General features: G+C 48.9%; 1 protein-coding gene across 1 annotated transcript in view; it reads left to right on the top strand.

Annotated features, from left to right (window-relative positions):
• Positions 1-17,677: 17,677 nt before the first annotated feature.
• The window catches only part of PTK7 (protein tyrosine kinase 7 (inactive)), a 15,176-nt gene continuing 15,064 nt past the window's right edge, over positions 17,678-17,789 (top strand). Inside the window, exon 1 of the mRNA XM_075200984.1 lies at positions 17,678-17,736. Within this exon, the coding sequence (XP_075057085.1) occupies positions 17,678-17,736 (59 nt within the window). The remainder of the gene's footprint in view (positions 17,737-17,789) is intronic.

The following is a 17,789-nucleotide window of genomic DNA, read 5'->3' as shown; positions in this document are numbered from 1 at the left end:
AGCAGTAGCAGTACCAAAACAATAGGCAAGAGAGGTGTAAGGAACGCTCCTGGTCAGAATCACAAGGGGCAACCATAGAAAGTGCAGGAATGGTGGAATACAGGTAGGAGACTAATACTGGCATAGATCTGTGCAATGTGCACAGCCAGACTACCCTGAACAAACTTACCTTGGAAGCAGGGCCGGTGCAAGGTTTCCCGGCGCCCTAAGCAAATTTCCAACTCACTGCTTCCCCCCTGCACACATCAAATACCCACTTCCAAGACCATAATACATTTGACCTTTGTTAAAAAAGAAGCATTACCTCCTCCAGTGGTCCAGATGCAGTGATATTTGATGCAGAACACTGTCCAGACTCCACTGCTGCCCAGGGTCAAACACAGGATTTCTAGAGGGGAGGTATCCAGGCATTATTTTTCAGAACAAAAACCTATATAGTAATAATAAGCCTATGTATTATGCACTTGTTAAAAGCAATGGGCATCTTCTTTCCTTTATTGTTCCAAATGGAAATGACAAGTAATCCGAATAGATGGCCCTAACATGTCCCTACATCACACTTATATGTCCTGTGCAACACACTGCTGCCCCCCCCCTGCATCCCACTACTGCCCCCCCCCTGCATCCCACTACTGTCCCCCCCCCCCTGCATCCCACTACTGCCCCCCTTGCATCAAAATGTCCCCCTTCCAGCACACTCCCCCTGGATCTCAATGTCCCAGCTCTGCACCACACTGCCCGCCCCACACTGACTGGTGCACGAAAAGCTGCCTGCGGTTATCCTACCGCTTGCCACCAGAAATCTGTGACAGGATGGACCGCCTATGCCACCCTGTCTGTTGCTGCTGGAAACCAGATGGGCTTACTTTGCCACCGTTCCCTTTCGGTATCCTAAACGCGCCCTCTTATCTCAGTAGGAGGGGCTTACAAATGCTGCCACCACTGGACTCCTTTACCCGCATCCAGTACCGGGTTTCTTCTGGGTAACTGATGCTGCGAGTGTACCCCATTACTGGTGTAGCTGGGCTGGTACACAGCAGCCACAAGTGGTGAAAGTGACAAGAGCAGGAAGGAGAGAGTAGGACAGTCTGCCAACTGTCCTGAATCTGGAGGGACAGTCCCTAATTTGGGAGACTGTCTCGCTTAGTCAGATCACTTTGTTGAACATCTGACCAGCCCCCATTGCACTGACAATATTATTAATCCTTAATCACTTAAGTATAACACCAACAAACACTTGGAATATCTCTAACCTTCACTTATGCCATTGTCTGCCAACCCTCCCTACACTGTTATTAATTCAAACCACCCCCAATCACAGGGCACATTTAGGGCTCATACACAATTGTTACAAAAGAAGTGTTTTCTGGCAGATGCTTGAAGCATTTCACCTTTGTGGTGATCGCACTGGATAGTCATTTATTATAAGGATCATTTTTAATGCCTTTCTTTTAAATACACAGTACAGATTTTTCTATATTAAATAGAGAGATTTGGCTGGTAGTTTGTATCTCATGAGGGGAAGATGCAATAGTGCGGTGAGGTGCTCATATGCTGCTCTGCGTCTCATAATAGTTACACTTATTAAACACAGTAAGATATGTCTCTATGAAGGGGATATTGGAAGGATGTGTTAGAAGGAAGGCAACTAAACAAGTTTGAGCACAGAGGCATAAACCAGTCATAGATCATGTAAAAGGATTTATGTATTTTTATAACACAGGACTGGCAGCTTTTTCCCTGTATTGCTTTAGAAATGACCCACTGTATGTAAAGTCATCACATACAGGTTTTCCTAAATGTTACTACAAATTCCAGAAGTCCTAAATCCCGCCTACTTTTATGTTGACCCCACCTACAGTTGATTTGGTCCTGCCCACATGAGGCCACTTCAAGAATTTTTTCCAGGGCCACTTCCAGTTCCCAATCCGCCCCTTGTTCATTCACTCCTGCACATCTAGTGTACTCAAACGTGCCCATGATATGACCCAGTCTATTCTTTTCTAAATACACACAGGACTCTGCCGCAGCTGGTGAGGACGGTGGTCACAAGAAGCAATAAAGAAAGAAACCACTAGATGGTGCTGGATCTGACACATGAACATCAGCGATTATTTCAGGAGGCTGCATCCTCTGACATAAGAAATGTGTTACAACGTCTAGTGATTAGAAACACAGGACGCCTTAAACAACGGGATCACAAAAAATGTAAAAAGCAGTTTCGTTAGTAATTATGTCAGGAATTTTAATATTCACCTATAGTGACTCTAAAAACATATTCTATAGCGCTAATATCTGGGAGCATAATTATAAAAATATCAACTAATTGTTAAATGGTTAATAAACTGCCTAACGACTAATGCCCCCCCCCCCGCCTTACTACCCTCCCCCCTTTTAGCTAACGAGGTCACAATTTTCTTCTAAAATCAATCTTTTGAAAGGTGGCAAATAAAACAGCAGCTCCAGCATCCATCAATCCCAGCCGATCCGTCACTATCACAACCAATGAGAGGGGGCCCTCTATCCCCCCTTGAACCCTGCTCAGGTGATGTCTACCCTCCGAGAGTCTAACAGAAAGAGAGGCATTCACCAGGGATCCCCCCAAGGGAATATAGACTTGGCTGCTCTCTAACCGCAGGTCGCGGTCCTCAAGGGGGCGCAGAGCAGGCAACTGACAACCAGGATACAATGGAGAGGAGAAGCTAAACTGGAGCACCAGAGGGTTAGTAAATAGATTGATGGATCTGAGGAGCGAGGTAGGATGAGCAGCAGAGCACTGGAGCGTGGAGATAGGTAGTAGAGCATAAGAACAGGATCGATGAACCCTAATTTGTCCGCGATGTTCTGTGGAACAGCCACAAATCTAGGTTGAAGAGTAGATGACCTAGACGGTGAGGCGATGAGCTGCAGAGTACAGGAGTGCTGAGATCCCCGTGGGCAGTATAGCCTGGAAGCAGGATCGATGATGATGCGTGATGTTCTGCAGTATAATCACAGGTCTTGATCGTGGAATAGATAACACGAGTACAAATGGCACTAATAGACGGTCTCGGGAGTCAGAGAGAGCTGCGTGATCACAGGGCAGGAGAACTGAAGATCTGACAACGGAAGATAGGAGGAAGGGCTTTAAATAGTGAACTGACCTAAGGTCAGCCAATGTGAATCCAGGAGAGGTTTGAAAAGTGCCGGACTTGCACATGCGCAGCAATGGCAGCAAAATGGCGTCAGAGTGGAGAAACGCTGTGTGGCCCAAGAGGTAGCGGTAGTCAAGGGAAACCACTATGGACAGAATAACCGGTGAGATGTGTGATACAAGGATTTCAGATACACTTTCAAAGGGGGGAAGTATCCCCATGGCCGCTACTTGAGCCCCCCATGGTCGCTGACTGCAGTGCTTTTCACAAATGCTAGGTCCCCCACCTGGAACCGCAAACATGTAGCTTCCATCACAGGTAATTCTGAAAAACAATTATTTTCTACACTCCTTGATTCCATTCATTTAAACCTCTCTAATTCCTTCTGGCCATCCCTACTCCTACTCCCTCCCTTCTTCCATTGGCTCCTCCTAACCAGCTCCCCCTCTATTTCACACCTGATCTACCTAATGTTACGAGCCGCGGCTCCCCGACGGGCCGCCGCGGCTCACTTCCGGACTCTCTCCGGGCATCCCGGTCGTCATGGAGCCTCTTTGCTAAACTCGAGAAATGCGAGTTTGAAGTCACTCAGGTCACTTTCCTCGGATATGTCATCTCTCCTTGTGGCTTCTCCATGGACCCCAGTAAAGTACAGGCAGTTCTCGATTGGATCCGGCCAAGCAATTTTAAAAGCCATTCAGAGGTTTTTAGGATTCGCTAATTACTACAGGCGATTCATCCGGTCATTCTCAGTGTTAGTGGCTCCTATTACTGCCCTTACCCAAAAAGGGGCCGATACCGTTAATTGGTCCCCCGCGGCCTTGACGTATTTTCAAGAGCTAAAAGAGGCCTTCATCTCCGCACCTGTCCTCCGACACCCCAATCCGGATTTACTTTTTATTATCGAAGTAGACGCCTCTGACGTCGGGGACCGGTGCCATCCTTTCTCAGAAGGATCTCAATGATCACTGTCTGCACCCCTGTGCATTCTTCTCCAGGAAATTTTCCTCCGCAGAGACCCACTACGATGTTGGTAATAGGGAGCTGCTGGCAATCAAGTGGGCATTTGAAGAGTGGCGCCACTCGCTAGAGGGAGCTAATCATGTAATTACAGTATATACCGACCACAAAAATTTACAATATATTCAATCTGCCAAAATTGTGAACTCCAGACAAGCCCGGTGGGTCCTTTTCTTCTCCCGTTTCAACTTCACTATTACCTTCCGGCCCGGATCCAAGAACATTAAGGCAGACGCCTTGTCTCGCAGTTTTATCGCCTCTCATCCTTCCCTCGCAGAACCCACTTTTATTATTTCGGCATCCAAAGTAGTCCTTGGCCTGATTTAGGATCTTGGCACGACCCTCCGTGGCCTCCAACATTTGGCACCATCAGCTACTCCCAGGGGTAAACTATTGGTACCTGATTATTTGAGGAGGACGGTCCTCACCGAGTGCCATGATAACAAAACCTCGGGTCACCCTGGAGTATCCAAGACGTTGGAACTTCTGTCTCGTTCCGTCTGGTGGCCTTCCTTGTCAGCTGATACCAAAGAGTTTGTGTTATCCTGTGAATCCTGTGCCAGGAATAAGTCTTCTCGCAAACTTACTGCAGGTCCTCTTATGCCGCTGTCCGTTCCAGTGAGACCCTGGACACACATATCTATGGACTTCATCGTGGAACTACCGCGCTCATCCAGCTTTAACACCATCTGGGTGATAGTAGACAGATTTAGCAAGATGGCCCACTTCATCCCTCTTGTGGGATTGCCATGTGCTAAAACATTGGCGTCTCTATTTATTCAGCACGTTTTCAAGCTCCATGGACTTCCCGTTAACATTGTCTCTGACCGCGGCTCCCAATTTGTAGCCACCTTCTGGAGAGCTTTCTGTGCCCAATTGGGAATCAAACTTTGTCTGTCATCAGGGTATCACCCACAGTCCAACGGACAAACAGAAAGGGTCAATAAATCCTTTGAGCATTCTCTCTGTCTATATGTGACCAAATGCCATAGTGACTGGGCTGCTCTGCTTCCCTGGGCAGAGTTTGCCTACAACAACTCGTGCCATTCTTCTACTCTGGTATCCCCATTTTTCTGTAACCTTGGGTTCCATCCTCGGTCCAACTCGCTGGAAGTTCCGAATCAATCTAAGTCTCATTCTTCGATTTCTCATCTGTGCCGGATATGGAGAAAAGTTCACATTGCCCTCAAACAAGCTTCAATCAAGTCCAAACATTATGCTGATCGGCATCGAGGACCTTGTCCTTTCAAAGTCGGGGACAAGGTGTGGCTGTCTACCTGCAACATTAAACTCAAGCAACCTTGTAGGAAGTTAGGTCCCAGGTTCATTGGACCCTTTTCAATTATTAAACTAATTAACCCGGTGGCTTTTAAGTTAAAACTTCCTCCTTCACTCAAGATTCCTAATACATTCCATTGTTCTTTGCTGAAAGCGGTCACAAGGTCGCAGAGGTTCAGGCCACATCAATTACACAGACCTCGTCCTGTCTCAGTCAAAGGGCACCATGAGTTCATCGTTGAAAGAATCTTGGACTCCAAGAAGGTGCAAAACCAAATCCACTTTTTGGTCCACTGGAAGGGCTATGGTCCGGAGGAACGGTCTTGGGTGCCACGTAAACATCGCCATGCTAACAAACTTATTAAGGCCTTTTTTTTTTTTTAACGCAAAAGGTTTTTATTGAATTTTTTAGAAAAGCATATTACAAACATAGCAGTGGTTGCAGAGTACATACAGCAGATCAGTTATATTGAACAATCCACACTGCTTAGATAAACAATCAAACAAGTAAATAAAAATAAGAAAAAACATTGGTACAGACAACAACACATCTTATGACCCAGTATACATAAGCCGAAGACGGCAAAGAGAACAAACAAGAAAAACAGATGGATGAAGGGGGGGACAAGACAAGACAAGAGACTATCCGGTTATAGAAAGTGTACCAGTGGGTCTAGACCAAGTACCCAACTTAACTCAAAAAGCATTCCACAGTACTCACGGATCAAAGATTGAGCTGTGATTCGTAAAGTACTCATACCATATAAACCACTTAACAAACGGGGAGGAAGCCCCTGTAGACAGATTAAAACCTATGGTTTTCATTTTGTAGCTATGTTGGATCTTGTTAATAATTTTAGGGAGTGCTGGAATTAGAGGTGATTTCCAGTTCTGGGCTATTGCAGCTCTTGCTGCAATGAGAATATGTCCAGTGACATAATGATTGTGTCACTGGAGATGTTTAGGATAGAGGTGAAGTAATGCCATATCTGGGGAAGGAGAGATATATTAAGGCCTTTTTTAAAAAGCATCTTGGGAAACCTGGTAGTCGGGGTGCCTTGACCCCTCCTGAAGGGGGGGGGTACTGTTACGAGCCATGGCTCCCCGAGGCTCACTTCCGGTCTCTCCGGGCATCCCGGCCATCTCCATGACTACCGGGACGTCACTTCCGGCCTCTGCGTCCCGGTTGCCTGGACAACATACGGGAAGCTCTGTCTCCTCTGCTGCAGCGCCCGGCCAGCGCTCCTACAGCCGGGCGCATGTGCACAGAAGTAACTTTCTTGTATGTTTTTGTATGGCACCTGGTGTATTTAGCTGCACTTATAGTGTGCATCCTTATGTCCTTTGTACAGGACATTATGGCCTTACATAGGGGATATAGGAGTCAGGGAGGAGTCTCGCTGGCACTCTGCTACTATTGGTGTTCCTCACTATTTAAGGCAGTGAGGACAGGACCTCACTGCCAGTTATAGCTTCCTGTGTAGCAAGGCTCCTGTTCCTTGTTCCCTGCTCCTGTGCTGTATTCTAGTTTGGATTTCCCGTGTATGACCCCTGGCTTGTTTCTGGACCTTGTTGTATTGCCTGTGACCCCTGACCTCAGCTCATTATCTGGTATCGCTGTCTGCTGCCGGCCCTTGACCTTTGCTTGGATCTCACGCTGCTGTGTACTACCCCATGCTACCCCTGGGTTCTCCCCAGTCAGTGCACATTTCACGACCCTCCGTTCGTCTGCAGCCAAGTCTGTCCCCACCACTAGGGGCTCCAGCGAACACCAGACTTCGGAGCAGACTCCAGGTTTTGTCGTGCTGACTGGTGGGGTTCCTAACACCTAACCCATGCCCCTTTATCATTCCCTAACCTCACCCCTCTTAATTAGTGCAGGGCGGGCCCAGCATTTATGTTCCTTCAGTCCTAAATAGACCTCTGTTTTCTTAAGGAACAGTTATCCCAACTTGTGGTGGTCAATCTCTATAGACTCAATGTTCATAATCAACTAGTCATAAAAAGATCCCTCAGTCAGGATAGGTACTGAGTGAGAAACAATAGTCCCAACCTGAAGCAGTTAGTCTTCATAGATTCAATAGTGATAATCAATATTACTGGTGGAAATATATCCGGATGGTCCTGAGTGAAAAAAGGTTTTAGAAAATATGCTTAAAGTTTGTAGTCTGCTTCAAGTCAGAAAAAGTCCCCCTTATCATCATCATCAGCTATTTATATAGCACCACTAATTCTGCAGCGCGGTACAGAGAATCCACTCGCATCAGTCCCTGCCCCATTGGAGCTTACAGTCTAAATTCCCTAACATACATACACACACACACACACACACACACACACAGAGACTAAGGTCAATTTTAATTACAGCCAATTAACCTACTAGTGTGTCCTTTTTGGAGTGTGGGAGGAAACTGTAGCACCCGGAGGAAACCCCACGCAAACACGGGGAGAACATACACACAGATCAGGTCATGGTCAGGAATCAAACTCATGACCCCAGAGCTGCCAGCTCTTTACCCCTTATCTGACTGTAAAGAGCTGGCAATGTAAACGTGCACAATATTTAAGAACCTATTCTGTCTCACAAGAGCCAATTCTAGGATAAAGTCCTTAAGTGTTTCAGTATAACAAATAGTTTCTTCGGAGGGATGAAGGTCCAGCTCAGTGCCACTACCCAGGGCTGGATTAAGCCGAGGTCTAACTGGGCTACAGCCCAGGGGCCTCTGGCATCCAGCGGGCCCTTGAAAGTGCTCAGCAGCATTTCTGATCGAGGCCCCGGCCCCCATCAATGCAGCTGAGTCTGTCACTGTAGTCCTTCCGCGGCGCTCAGTAATCTCCTTACTGAGAAGATCTCCTGAGAGTGAGACAATGAGTCTTACTCTCATGAGATCTCCTCAGTAAGGAGCTTACAGCACGCTGCGGAACGACTACAGTAACAGGAGAAGGAAGGAAGTACCTGGGGGGTGCGGACGGCTCACAGGTGGGACCTCACGGGGGAATGGAGCCCCCCTTAGCCCAGGGACCTCCATTCCCTCAATCCAGCCCTGCCGCTGCCAGACTTCTTCACAACCAGAGTCATGCCACATATACCTTCTTTGTGCTAGTCCCTACACTGGTACCTTGTAACCTCCCAAAACAAGTTCCAAGTAGTATCTCTAACTTACTCTGTCCCCTTATTTCACTAACATGATCCACAACATAACTTTTCTTCACAAAAGCCTCCAAGATTTTTCCCATTCCCTCCCCCGTCCTTCTATGGAATTACTGATGTTACCCATCAGACTCTCTACCAAACTTACATCCTTCAATCGCTTTCTTAGGACTTAACCTTTTGCTGGCGGCCTATTTCCACTGCCCTATTAATCTCTTCTCTCCACTTCCTCTACACCAGATGCCCCAAACATTCCTCAAGTCTCTCATGTTTAGAGTGTAAGTTTCTCGTGGACAGGACCCTCTCTACTGTCTGTGCTGGGACGATATGTAAGTGAACTATATTTGCAATCACCCCACATGAACAGCACTGCAAAATATGTTAGACACTTAATAAATATATAAAATAATGAAGCCTCAGACGAAGATCAGGGAAGAACTGAACTGAAACAAGGAAACTTCAGATGGTTTGAATCCAGAGTCAGCTTCACCAAGTCTATAATGCAGATCACTGCCAGTCACTCATCTTGGCACCAAACTCCCTCCTCCAAATGCAGTTACCAATAATGTCTGTACACAATACACAGAGTGTCCATATACAAAGTACTGCTCATATCATTACGGCAGATTGTGTAAATGGGGCTTTTTGTTGGGACAGTCCCAGGTTTTAAATCTCTGTCCTTAGGAAGATCCCTATTTATCAATCTTGACCAATGACCATATAATTGCTCTAATTCTGTACACTATGGGCAAGGAGTACAATGCAGTCAAATAGTGGACAGCTTTATTTAACACAGCAATTTAGAGCTGAGCAAGCATGCAGCCCCCTCTCAACTCTAAATCTCTCCACACATTTTAAATCTGTCACCTCCATGCAGTGCAGCGTGGTTTTGCACAGGGGCAAAATTGCACCTTGTAAATGGATTCACTCTTAACTCTAAATCAATGCTCCTCAGCCAGTACTGGTGTGCCACGAGATGGTGCTAAGTGTGCCGCGGCACACCGGTGTGCCACGAGATGGTGCTAAGTGTGCCGCGGCACACCGGTGTGCCACGAGATGGTGCTAAGTGTGCCGCGGCACACCGGTGTGCCACGAGATGTTGGTAAGTGTGCAGCGACACACCGGTGTGCCACGAGATGTTGGTAAGTGTGCCACGAGATGTTGGTAAGTGTGCCGCGGCACACCGGTGTGCCACGAGATGTTGGTAAGTGTGCCGCGGCACACCGGTGTGCCACGAGATGTTGGTAAGTGTGGTTTTTGAAGCCGGGTTTTTGCAGGGGCTCGGAGTGTCCAAGCTCAGAAACACTATTCATACTGCACCTTGGACCCGGGAATTTCCAGGGTTGACCCCATTCATACTGCACAAGTCTGTGCCCTGGCAATTTGTGGGAGTCATCACCAGAGCGCGCGCTCTCTCTCTCTCTCTCTCCTATGCAAAAACCCGGGTTGCACCATTCATAGTGCAGGCAACCCGGGTCCGACCCGGGAATTACCCCTCCATAAATCCCGGGTTGAAGACCCGGGTTTTTAGACCCAAGATTTTTCACTTGTACCATTCATACTACACCAAGACCCGGGTCGTTTGAGCTCGACCCAGGAAAAACCCAGGATTTTGGTGCAGTATGAATGGGGTATAACAGTCAATTTCCAGGAACCCTCTGTCACACGAAAGCTGGAATAACAATACACACCTTTCAAGGCCCAGTCATGAGGCGGGGTCTCTCTGGCTGCGTTCCAGTTCTATACTCAGAGAACAAAGGATCTTAGAATCAACTTACATATAAGGGTATAAACATATTTTCAGACTCACTATTGGTACATTACTAATAAGAAATAATATATTCTCACTCATGTGCAGAAGCATCTGAGACACCTCCCTGGCATGATATGTGGAGATGTCTGGTCCAGCCTTTGATCAGATAAGCATTTTACAATACACACAGAAAAGTATGAATACAACAAAAATAGAGCTCAGTGGCCATTTTGATAGGCCTGTTACAATCGCGTACATGTGATGTTCCCGCAAGCGTGTTCCTTATCTCTCTGCTGCTGTCGCTGACATAGTTGCCAATTCCGCTTATAACAAGTAGAATTTGGCTTTTTGGGTTTTTTTCACGTTGCAGGGGTTTTTTTTTGCAGGTCACGGGTTGCGGGTAACACGTGTGTCGAGCTCAGGTCTCTCTCGCCCTTTAGGTACTGCCTGAGACACTCCTAAATTTCTGCTCCTCCTGTCTCCCACGTATGTTCCTTTCCTAACTTCCTCTCCCACTGTACCCAGAAGTCCTGCCCTCCTCCCTACTTATCCTTTCCCTGGGTATAGAGCTACGCTGCCCCTTTTCTTTTACTTGCTGAAGTTATCCCGTTTTGGTGAGTTTATGGTGATATAACTTTCTCTCTTTTAACTACTGATCTTCGCCGGCTCTTGCGCCCTGGGCTGTCGGCCCTTGCGCACAGCCCTAGTTATGCCATGCGACTAGAATGCCTCCTACGTATGATCCCATCTCAGAAATGTGTTTCTCTAGCCTCAGTACAACTTGTGTTTTCTTCCGCACATAACTTTCTATATCTCAGGACTCCCCCTGACATAGAGTTTGGAAGATATCTGCAATTACATCTTCCACTGAAACAACAGATCGATCCACTTCCTGTAACAGCGTTCGCTCCCTTGTGAATTTGCAGGACTTATCAGTATCCTCCGAATCAATGAGAAAACCTTTTATATCCAGTTATTATGTTTGTTGTTAACAGAGTTTGTCCCTGTGATCTTTACAATAAAACAGTCTTAATGGACGGATGTCAAGAGAATACTCTTAATATAGATTGCAGACAACACAAATAACTGTATAGACACAACCAGTCATACTATTCAGAGCTGGTCTTTATCTGCATCGACATCATCTACGGGTCACTTCCACCCTATGTTATAGCAATGCATTAATATTCATTGTTAACAATTTTCGTCTCTGTGAAACATGGGGGGGGGGGGGTCATTTTAGGGCTCATTTAAATGAAGGTTTGTCTATAATTTGTTCAGGTCAGGCTTCAGACAGCACGCAGTATATCATGTATACACTGGGATGATTCGACTCCGTGCCTGCGAGACGCTGGTGCTCACATGACTGGTACCCGCATGAGTGGCAGCACTGGAATTTGGATATTTAAAGTGGCCCTGGAAAATATTCTGAGAGTGGCCTCATGTTGTAGGCATCAGGTGGGGCCATACATGCGCCACTGCAGAGTGCCGGCATACCGCCAGAGTGGGCACTGCCAATGTGCACAGGGCTTGGGTATTGCTTTAGGCAGTGCTGGGTCATATTCACACCCTTCCCACCACCTTCCATGCAGAGCACAGCGCTTACTGCGCCGGCCGCTCCTGCAGACCTTGATCTTACAGCTGTGACCATCTGGCGCGGCTCAGTCGCTGCTTGTCCGGATCTGGAATGTTGCAGCATGTTTAGGAGAGAGATAGGTGCAACTCACCTCCTGGAAAGCCGCAGACAGCTGTACATTCACATTCAATAAGCAGTGTAATATGCCCAGGAAATCTGTGCATATAATATTATTATTATTATTATATTTTGTTCCTGTTGCCATGCAGGTGTGTTATCCACAGACAGCATGGTGCAGGATGAGCTCGTGTTCACAGGTCCCCCAGGGACCCCCTCAGTGCACACCCCATATGTGAGCTGGGTTCTATACTGCTCTGTATATCTGATCACTGAGGGGCATGTTATACCCAGCCCCTATTTCCCAGGTTTCCCAGCCAGCCGGGGTACTGTGAGTGCATGTAATGTGTTGGGTACATCCCTGGGGGTACCTGTGCCATGTTACACGCAGTTTTCTTGTCAGGAACGCGGAGTTCTTGGCATTTGCCCGCACTAGACATGGCCGCCAAGCGCTCACACAATGACGCAATCAGGACGCGCCGCTGCCCAGACTGAAGATGGAGGCCAGGCCGGAGGACACGCCCCGCACTCTCGCAGTGGATTGTGGGTAAGATTGGAGATCGGGAGTCCGGGCCCAGCAGCCGCCGGGATGTACTGAGGGATGAGCGGAGCGGAGACCATGAGCCTGCAGCCTGATCACCGCCCTGTCCCTGCTCAGCGGTGCGTGGGGGGCATGTACCGTCCTGGGGGGGTAGAAATGTATTGTCTGGGGGGCACTTGGGGAGGGGGGTAGAAAATGTATTGTCTGGGGGGGGGTAGAAATGTATTGTCTGGGGGGGGCACTTGGGGGGGTAGAAATGTATTGGTCTGGGGGGGGGGCACTTGGGGGAGAAATGTAGTGTCTGGGGGGCACTTGGGGGGGGTAGAAATATATTGTCTGGGGGGGGGCACTTGGGGGGGTAAAAAAGTACTGTCTGGGGGGCACTTGGGGGGGGTAGAAATGTATTGTCTGGGGGGGCACTTGGGGAGGGGGGGTAGAAATGTATTGTCTAGGGGGGGCACTTGGGGAGGGGGTAGAAATGTATTGTCTGGGGGGTAGAAATGTATTGTCTGGGGGGGCTCTGGGGGGGGGTAGAAATGTATTGTCTGGGGGGGCACTTGGGGGGTAGAAATGTATTGTCTGGGGGGCATTTTGGAGGGGTAGAAATGTATTGTCTGGGGGGGGCATTTGGAGGGGTAGAAATGTATTGTCTGGGGGGGGCATTTGGAGGGGTAGAAATGTATTGTCTGGGGGGGCACTTGGAGGGGTAGAAATGTATTGTCTGGGGGGCACTTGGGGGGGGTAGAATTAAGTATTGTCTGGGGGGGCACTTGGGGGTAGAAATGTATTACTTGGGGGGGTAGAAATGTATTGTCTGTGGGGGGCATTTGGAGGGGTAGAAATGTATTGTCTTGGGGGGCACTTGGGGGGTAGAAATGTATTGTCTGGGGGGCACTTGGGGGAGGAGTAGAAATGTATTGTCTGGGGGGGTAGAAGTGTAATGTATTGTTTGGGAGGGGAGTAGAAATGTATTGTCTGGGAAGGGCACTTGGGGGGTGGGGAGTAGAAATGTATTGTCTGGGGGGGAGTAGAAATGTATTGTCTGGGGGGGCACTTGGGGGGTAGAAATGTATTGTCTGGGGGGGCACTTGGGGAGGGGGGTAGAAAATGTATTGTCTGGGGGGGGGTAGAAATGTATTGTCTGGGGGGGCACTTGGGGGGGTAGAAATGTATTGTCTGGGGGGGCACTTGGGGGAGAAATGTAGTGTCTGGGGGGGCAGTTGGGGGGGTAGAAATATATTGTCTGGGGGGGCACTTGGGGGGGTAAAAAAGTACTGTCTGGGGGGCACTTGGGGGGGGTAGAAATGTATTGTCTGGGGGGGCACTTGGGGAGGGGGGGGTAGAAATGTATTGTCTAGGGGGGGCACTTGGGGAGGGGGTAGAAATGTATTGTCTGGGGGGGTAGAAATGTATTGTCTGGGGGGGCTCTGGGGGGGTAGAAATGTATTGTCTGGGGGGGCACTTGGGGGGGTAGAAATGTATTGTCTGGGGGGGCACTTGGGGGGTAGAAATGTATTACTTGGGGGGGGTAGAAATGTATTGTCTGGGGGGGCATTTGGAGGGGTAGAAATGTATTGTCTGGGGGGGGCATTTGGAGGGGTAGAAATGTATTGTCTGGGGGGGCACTTGGGGGGGGTAGAAATGTATTGTCTGGGGGGGCACTTGGGGGGTAGAAATGTATTACTTGGGGGGGTAGAAATGTATTGTCTGTGGGGGGCATTTGGAGGGGTAGAAATGTATTGTCTTGGGGGGCACTTGGGGGGGTAGAAATGTATTGTCTGGGGGGGCACTTGGGGGGGAGGAGTAGAAATGTATTGTCTGGGGGGGTAGAAGTGTATTGTTTGGGAGGGGAGTAGAAATGTATTGTCTGGGAAGGGCACTTGGGGGGTGGGGAGTAGAAATGTATTGTCTGGGGGGGAGTAGAAATGTATTGTCTGGGGGGGCACTTGGGGGTGAGTAGAAATGTATTGTCTGGGGGGGCACTTGGGGGGGGTAGAAATGTATTGTCTGGGGGAGCACTTGGGGGGGGGGGAGTAGAAATGTATTGTCTGGGGGGGCACTTGGGGGGGGGGGGGGAGTAGAAATGTATTGTCTGGGGGGGAGTAGAAATGTATTGTCTGGGGGGGCACTTGGGGGGGGGGAGTAGAAATGTATTGTCTGGGGGGGGGTAGAAATGTATTGTCTGGGGGGGCTCTGGGGGGGGTAGAAATGTATTGTCTGGGGGGGCTCTGGGGGGGTAGAAATGTATTGTCTGGGGGGGCACTTGGGGGGGTAGAAATGTATTGTCTGGGGGGGCACTTGGGGGGGTAGAAATGTATTGTCTGGGGGGGCACTTGGGGGGGTAGAAATGTATTGTCTGGGGGGGCACTTGGGGGGGTAGAAATGTATTGTCTGGGGGGGCACTTGGGTGGTAGAAATGTATTACTTGGGGGGGTAGAAATGTATTGTCTGGGGGGGCACTTGGGTGGTAGAAATGTATTGTCTGGGGGGGCATTTGGAGGGGTAGAAATGTATTGTCTGGGGGGGCATTTGGAGGGGTAGAAATGTATTGTCTGGGGGGGCACTTGGGGGGGTAGAAATGTATTACTTGGGGGGGTAGAAATGTATTGTCTGGGGGGGCATTTGGAGGGGTAGAAATGTATTGTCTGGGGGGGCATTTGGAGGGGTAGAAATGTATTGTCTGGGGGGGCACTTGGGGGGGAGGAGTAGAAATGTATTGTCTGGGGGGGGGTAGAAGTGTATTGTTTGGGGGGGGGAGTAGAAATGTATTGTCTGGGGGGGCACTTGGGGGGGGGGAGTAGAAATGTATTGTCTGGGGGGGAGTAGAAATGTATTGTCTGGGGGGGCACTTGGGGGTGAGTAGAAATGTATTGTCTGGGGGGGCACTTGGGGGGGGTAGAAATGTATTGTCTGGGGGAGCACTTGGGGGGGGAGTAGAAATGTATTGTCTGGGGGGGCACTTGGGGGGGGGGGGAGTAGAAATGTATTGTCTGGGGGGGGGAGTAGAAATGTATTGTCTGGGGGGGCACTTGGGGGGGGGAGTAGAAATGTATTGTCTGGGGGGGGAGTAGAAATGTATTGTCTGGGGGGGCACTTGGGGGGGGGGGGGGAGTAGAAATGTATTGTCTGGGGGGGCACTTGGGGGGTGGAAATGTACTATCTGGGGGGGGCACCTTGGTGGGATAGAAAAGTACTGTCTGGGGGGTAGAAATGTAATGCCTGGGGGGATGGCGCAGTATGGTGTGGGTGGTCTGGGGGGACGGTGTGGGGGGCGTTGATTTGCTGAGGGTCCGGAAGCAGAGTTGATGACGTGTTTTGGTGTGGGAGACCATTTCTCTGCTATGTTCTGCCTCTGTCAGACCTTACCCCTACTGTCCCCTCGGGAGTTATCCAAAATGATATTTCAGAAAAAAGGAAGATTTTACACAGTGGAGACTCCCTGTCCGTAATCCCATCGCAGCAGCCGTTACAAGTTGATAACAGAGAACAATAACCTGCCCTCTGCAGAATGTCACCTATTGTAAGGGAATGAGAATGTTACATATCTGTCTGTAACTTCCTAGCAGCTGTTTACAGGCGATGTTGGCTCTGTCTTTGTTGAACATATGGAGATGAATTGCATTTAGTTTTAAACTGACTGCGGCAATCAGACCGACTGGTCCGAGCACCTTGCCAGAGTCGTTAAACTAATGGTCACCGGCCACCTCGGCTGGTCACGAGGAGCAGCTGGGTTATGTGGTCACAATCCCATCCCTTCAGCAGTGGTTCCTAGCTCCCCCTCTTACGGTAGGACAGGGGCATCTGGTCCTGGAGATGGGGGTATAACTGGATACAGAGTGCAGTGGAATAGAACGTTCACCCCCTCACGTCTTGCACCACCATTGTACTAGCCTGTGGAGCTAGGGATGCAAGTTGTCATTATGTTAGAGGGTTGAGGTGCCAGCATGATGTCTTACAGTAGAGTACATCGTATAGGGTTTACATGGATATTTTAGTCCGTTTTAAACGCTTTGGCATTTTTATCCAGTCCCGGCTGGCGCTCTCTGGTCTATAACAAGGATCAGTTGGGCTCGGTGTAACCCTTGTCCATACACTGCCAAGGTTCTCCTCCCTGGCTACACTAAGTCTGGGCTGGGACTGACTTTAAGGACTACTCCGGAGTATATACCACTTCCAAGCTGTATTTGGCTCCAGCGCCTGTCAAGCAGTCCTGCGACTGTGGTTATTCGCTCCTTGTGACCACTGAATCAGAGTGCAGTGGCCCAAACACTGCTGGATTCTTCTTTCCCTCACTCCTGCTGTGAGCCCTAACCAGAGCTTGTTGCAAGGGACCCCCTGGTTGCCACCGGACCACCAGGGTAAAACTTTCATCCACAGTTACTATTTGTATGCGGCCATGTTCCATCCATTCGCCGTGAATAGAAGGATTGTGGCTCCGTGTTTGTGAGTACTACTTGTTGGCTGTAACATGTGAATACACCAACCTGCTTTGTCTGGGGTCATGAATCTGTGACTCGATGATTATCAGGATACTTTGCACTATACTACCTGGTATAGCAGAACACTTACCTGGTGCAGTACTGCTATGGGTAGCAGTATGTGTGCATATTGCCCTCTGTATAGGATATTGGCATAAAATATAGTGCTTTTCCCACCAACCACCCTGACTCTGTATCCTCACAGGGAGGAGATATGTGGAGTATGGGACTGATATATGGTAAACTCTGCAGACACTATAGAAGCTGGGTAGAACCATGCAACAGGAATCTAATTATATAATTGCTTATCATTGACAATATCATGGAAGTCCACCAGGGTGTTACCGTGAGAGATTTGTGTGTTATAGTGTAAGGAAGAAGCCAGGTTTGATGGTGCTCTGACTGGTTTGTCTCCACAGCTGTCTGCACCAGAGCCACCATTGTGTTCACCAAACAGCCGTCATCCCAGGATGCATTGCACGGTCGAAGCGCTTTCCTGCGATGTGAGGTGGAGGACCCAGCAGAGGTGCGGTTTCAGTGGTTGCACAACGGGGTTCCTGTGAAGGACACGGAGCGGCGATATCATGAGGGGGGTAGTCTGACCATCACAGCTGTGGACCGGAACCTGGATGGAGGAAGGTTTCAGTGTGTGGCCAGGAATCCAAGTACCGGTGAAGAGGAGAAGAGTGTTAATGCCTCTTTCAATATTAAATGTGAGTACCTCTATTGGACATCGAGGGA

The sequence above is a fragment of the Mixophyes fleayi genome, chromosome 3 (genome assembly GCF_038048845.1).
Source record: "Mixophyes fleayi isolate aMixFle1 chromosome 3, aMixFle1.hap1, whole genome shotgun sequence".
Classification (NCBI taxonomy): domain Eukaryota; kingdom Metazoa; phylum Chordata; class Amphibia; order Anura; family Limnodynastidae; genus Mixophyes; species Mixophyes fleayi.
This window is presented reverse-complemented; position numbering and strand designations above follow the sequence as displayed.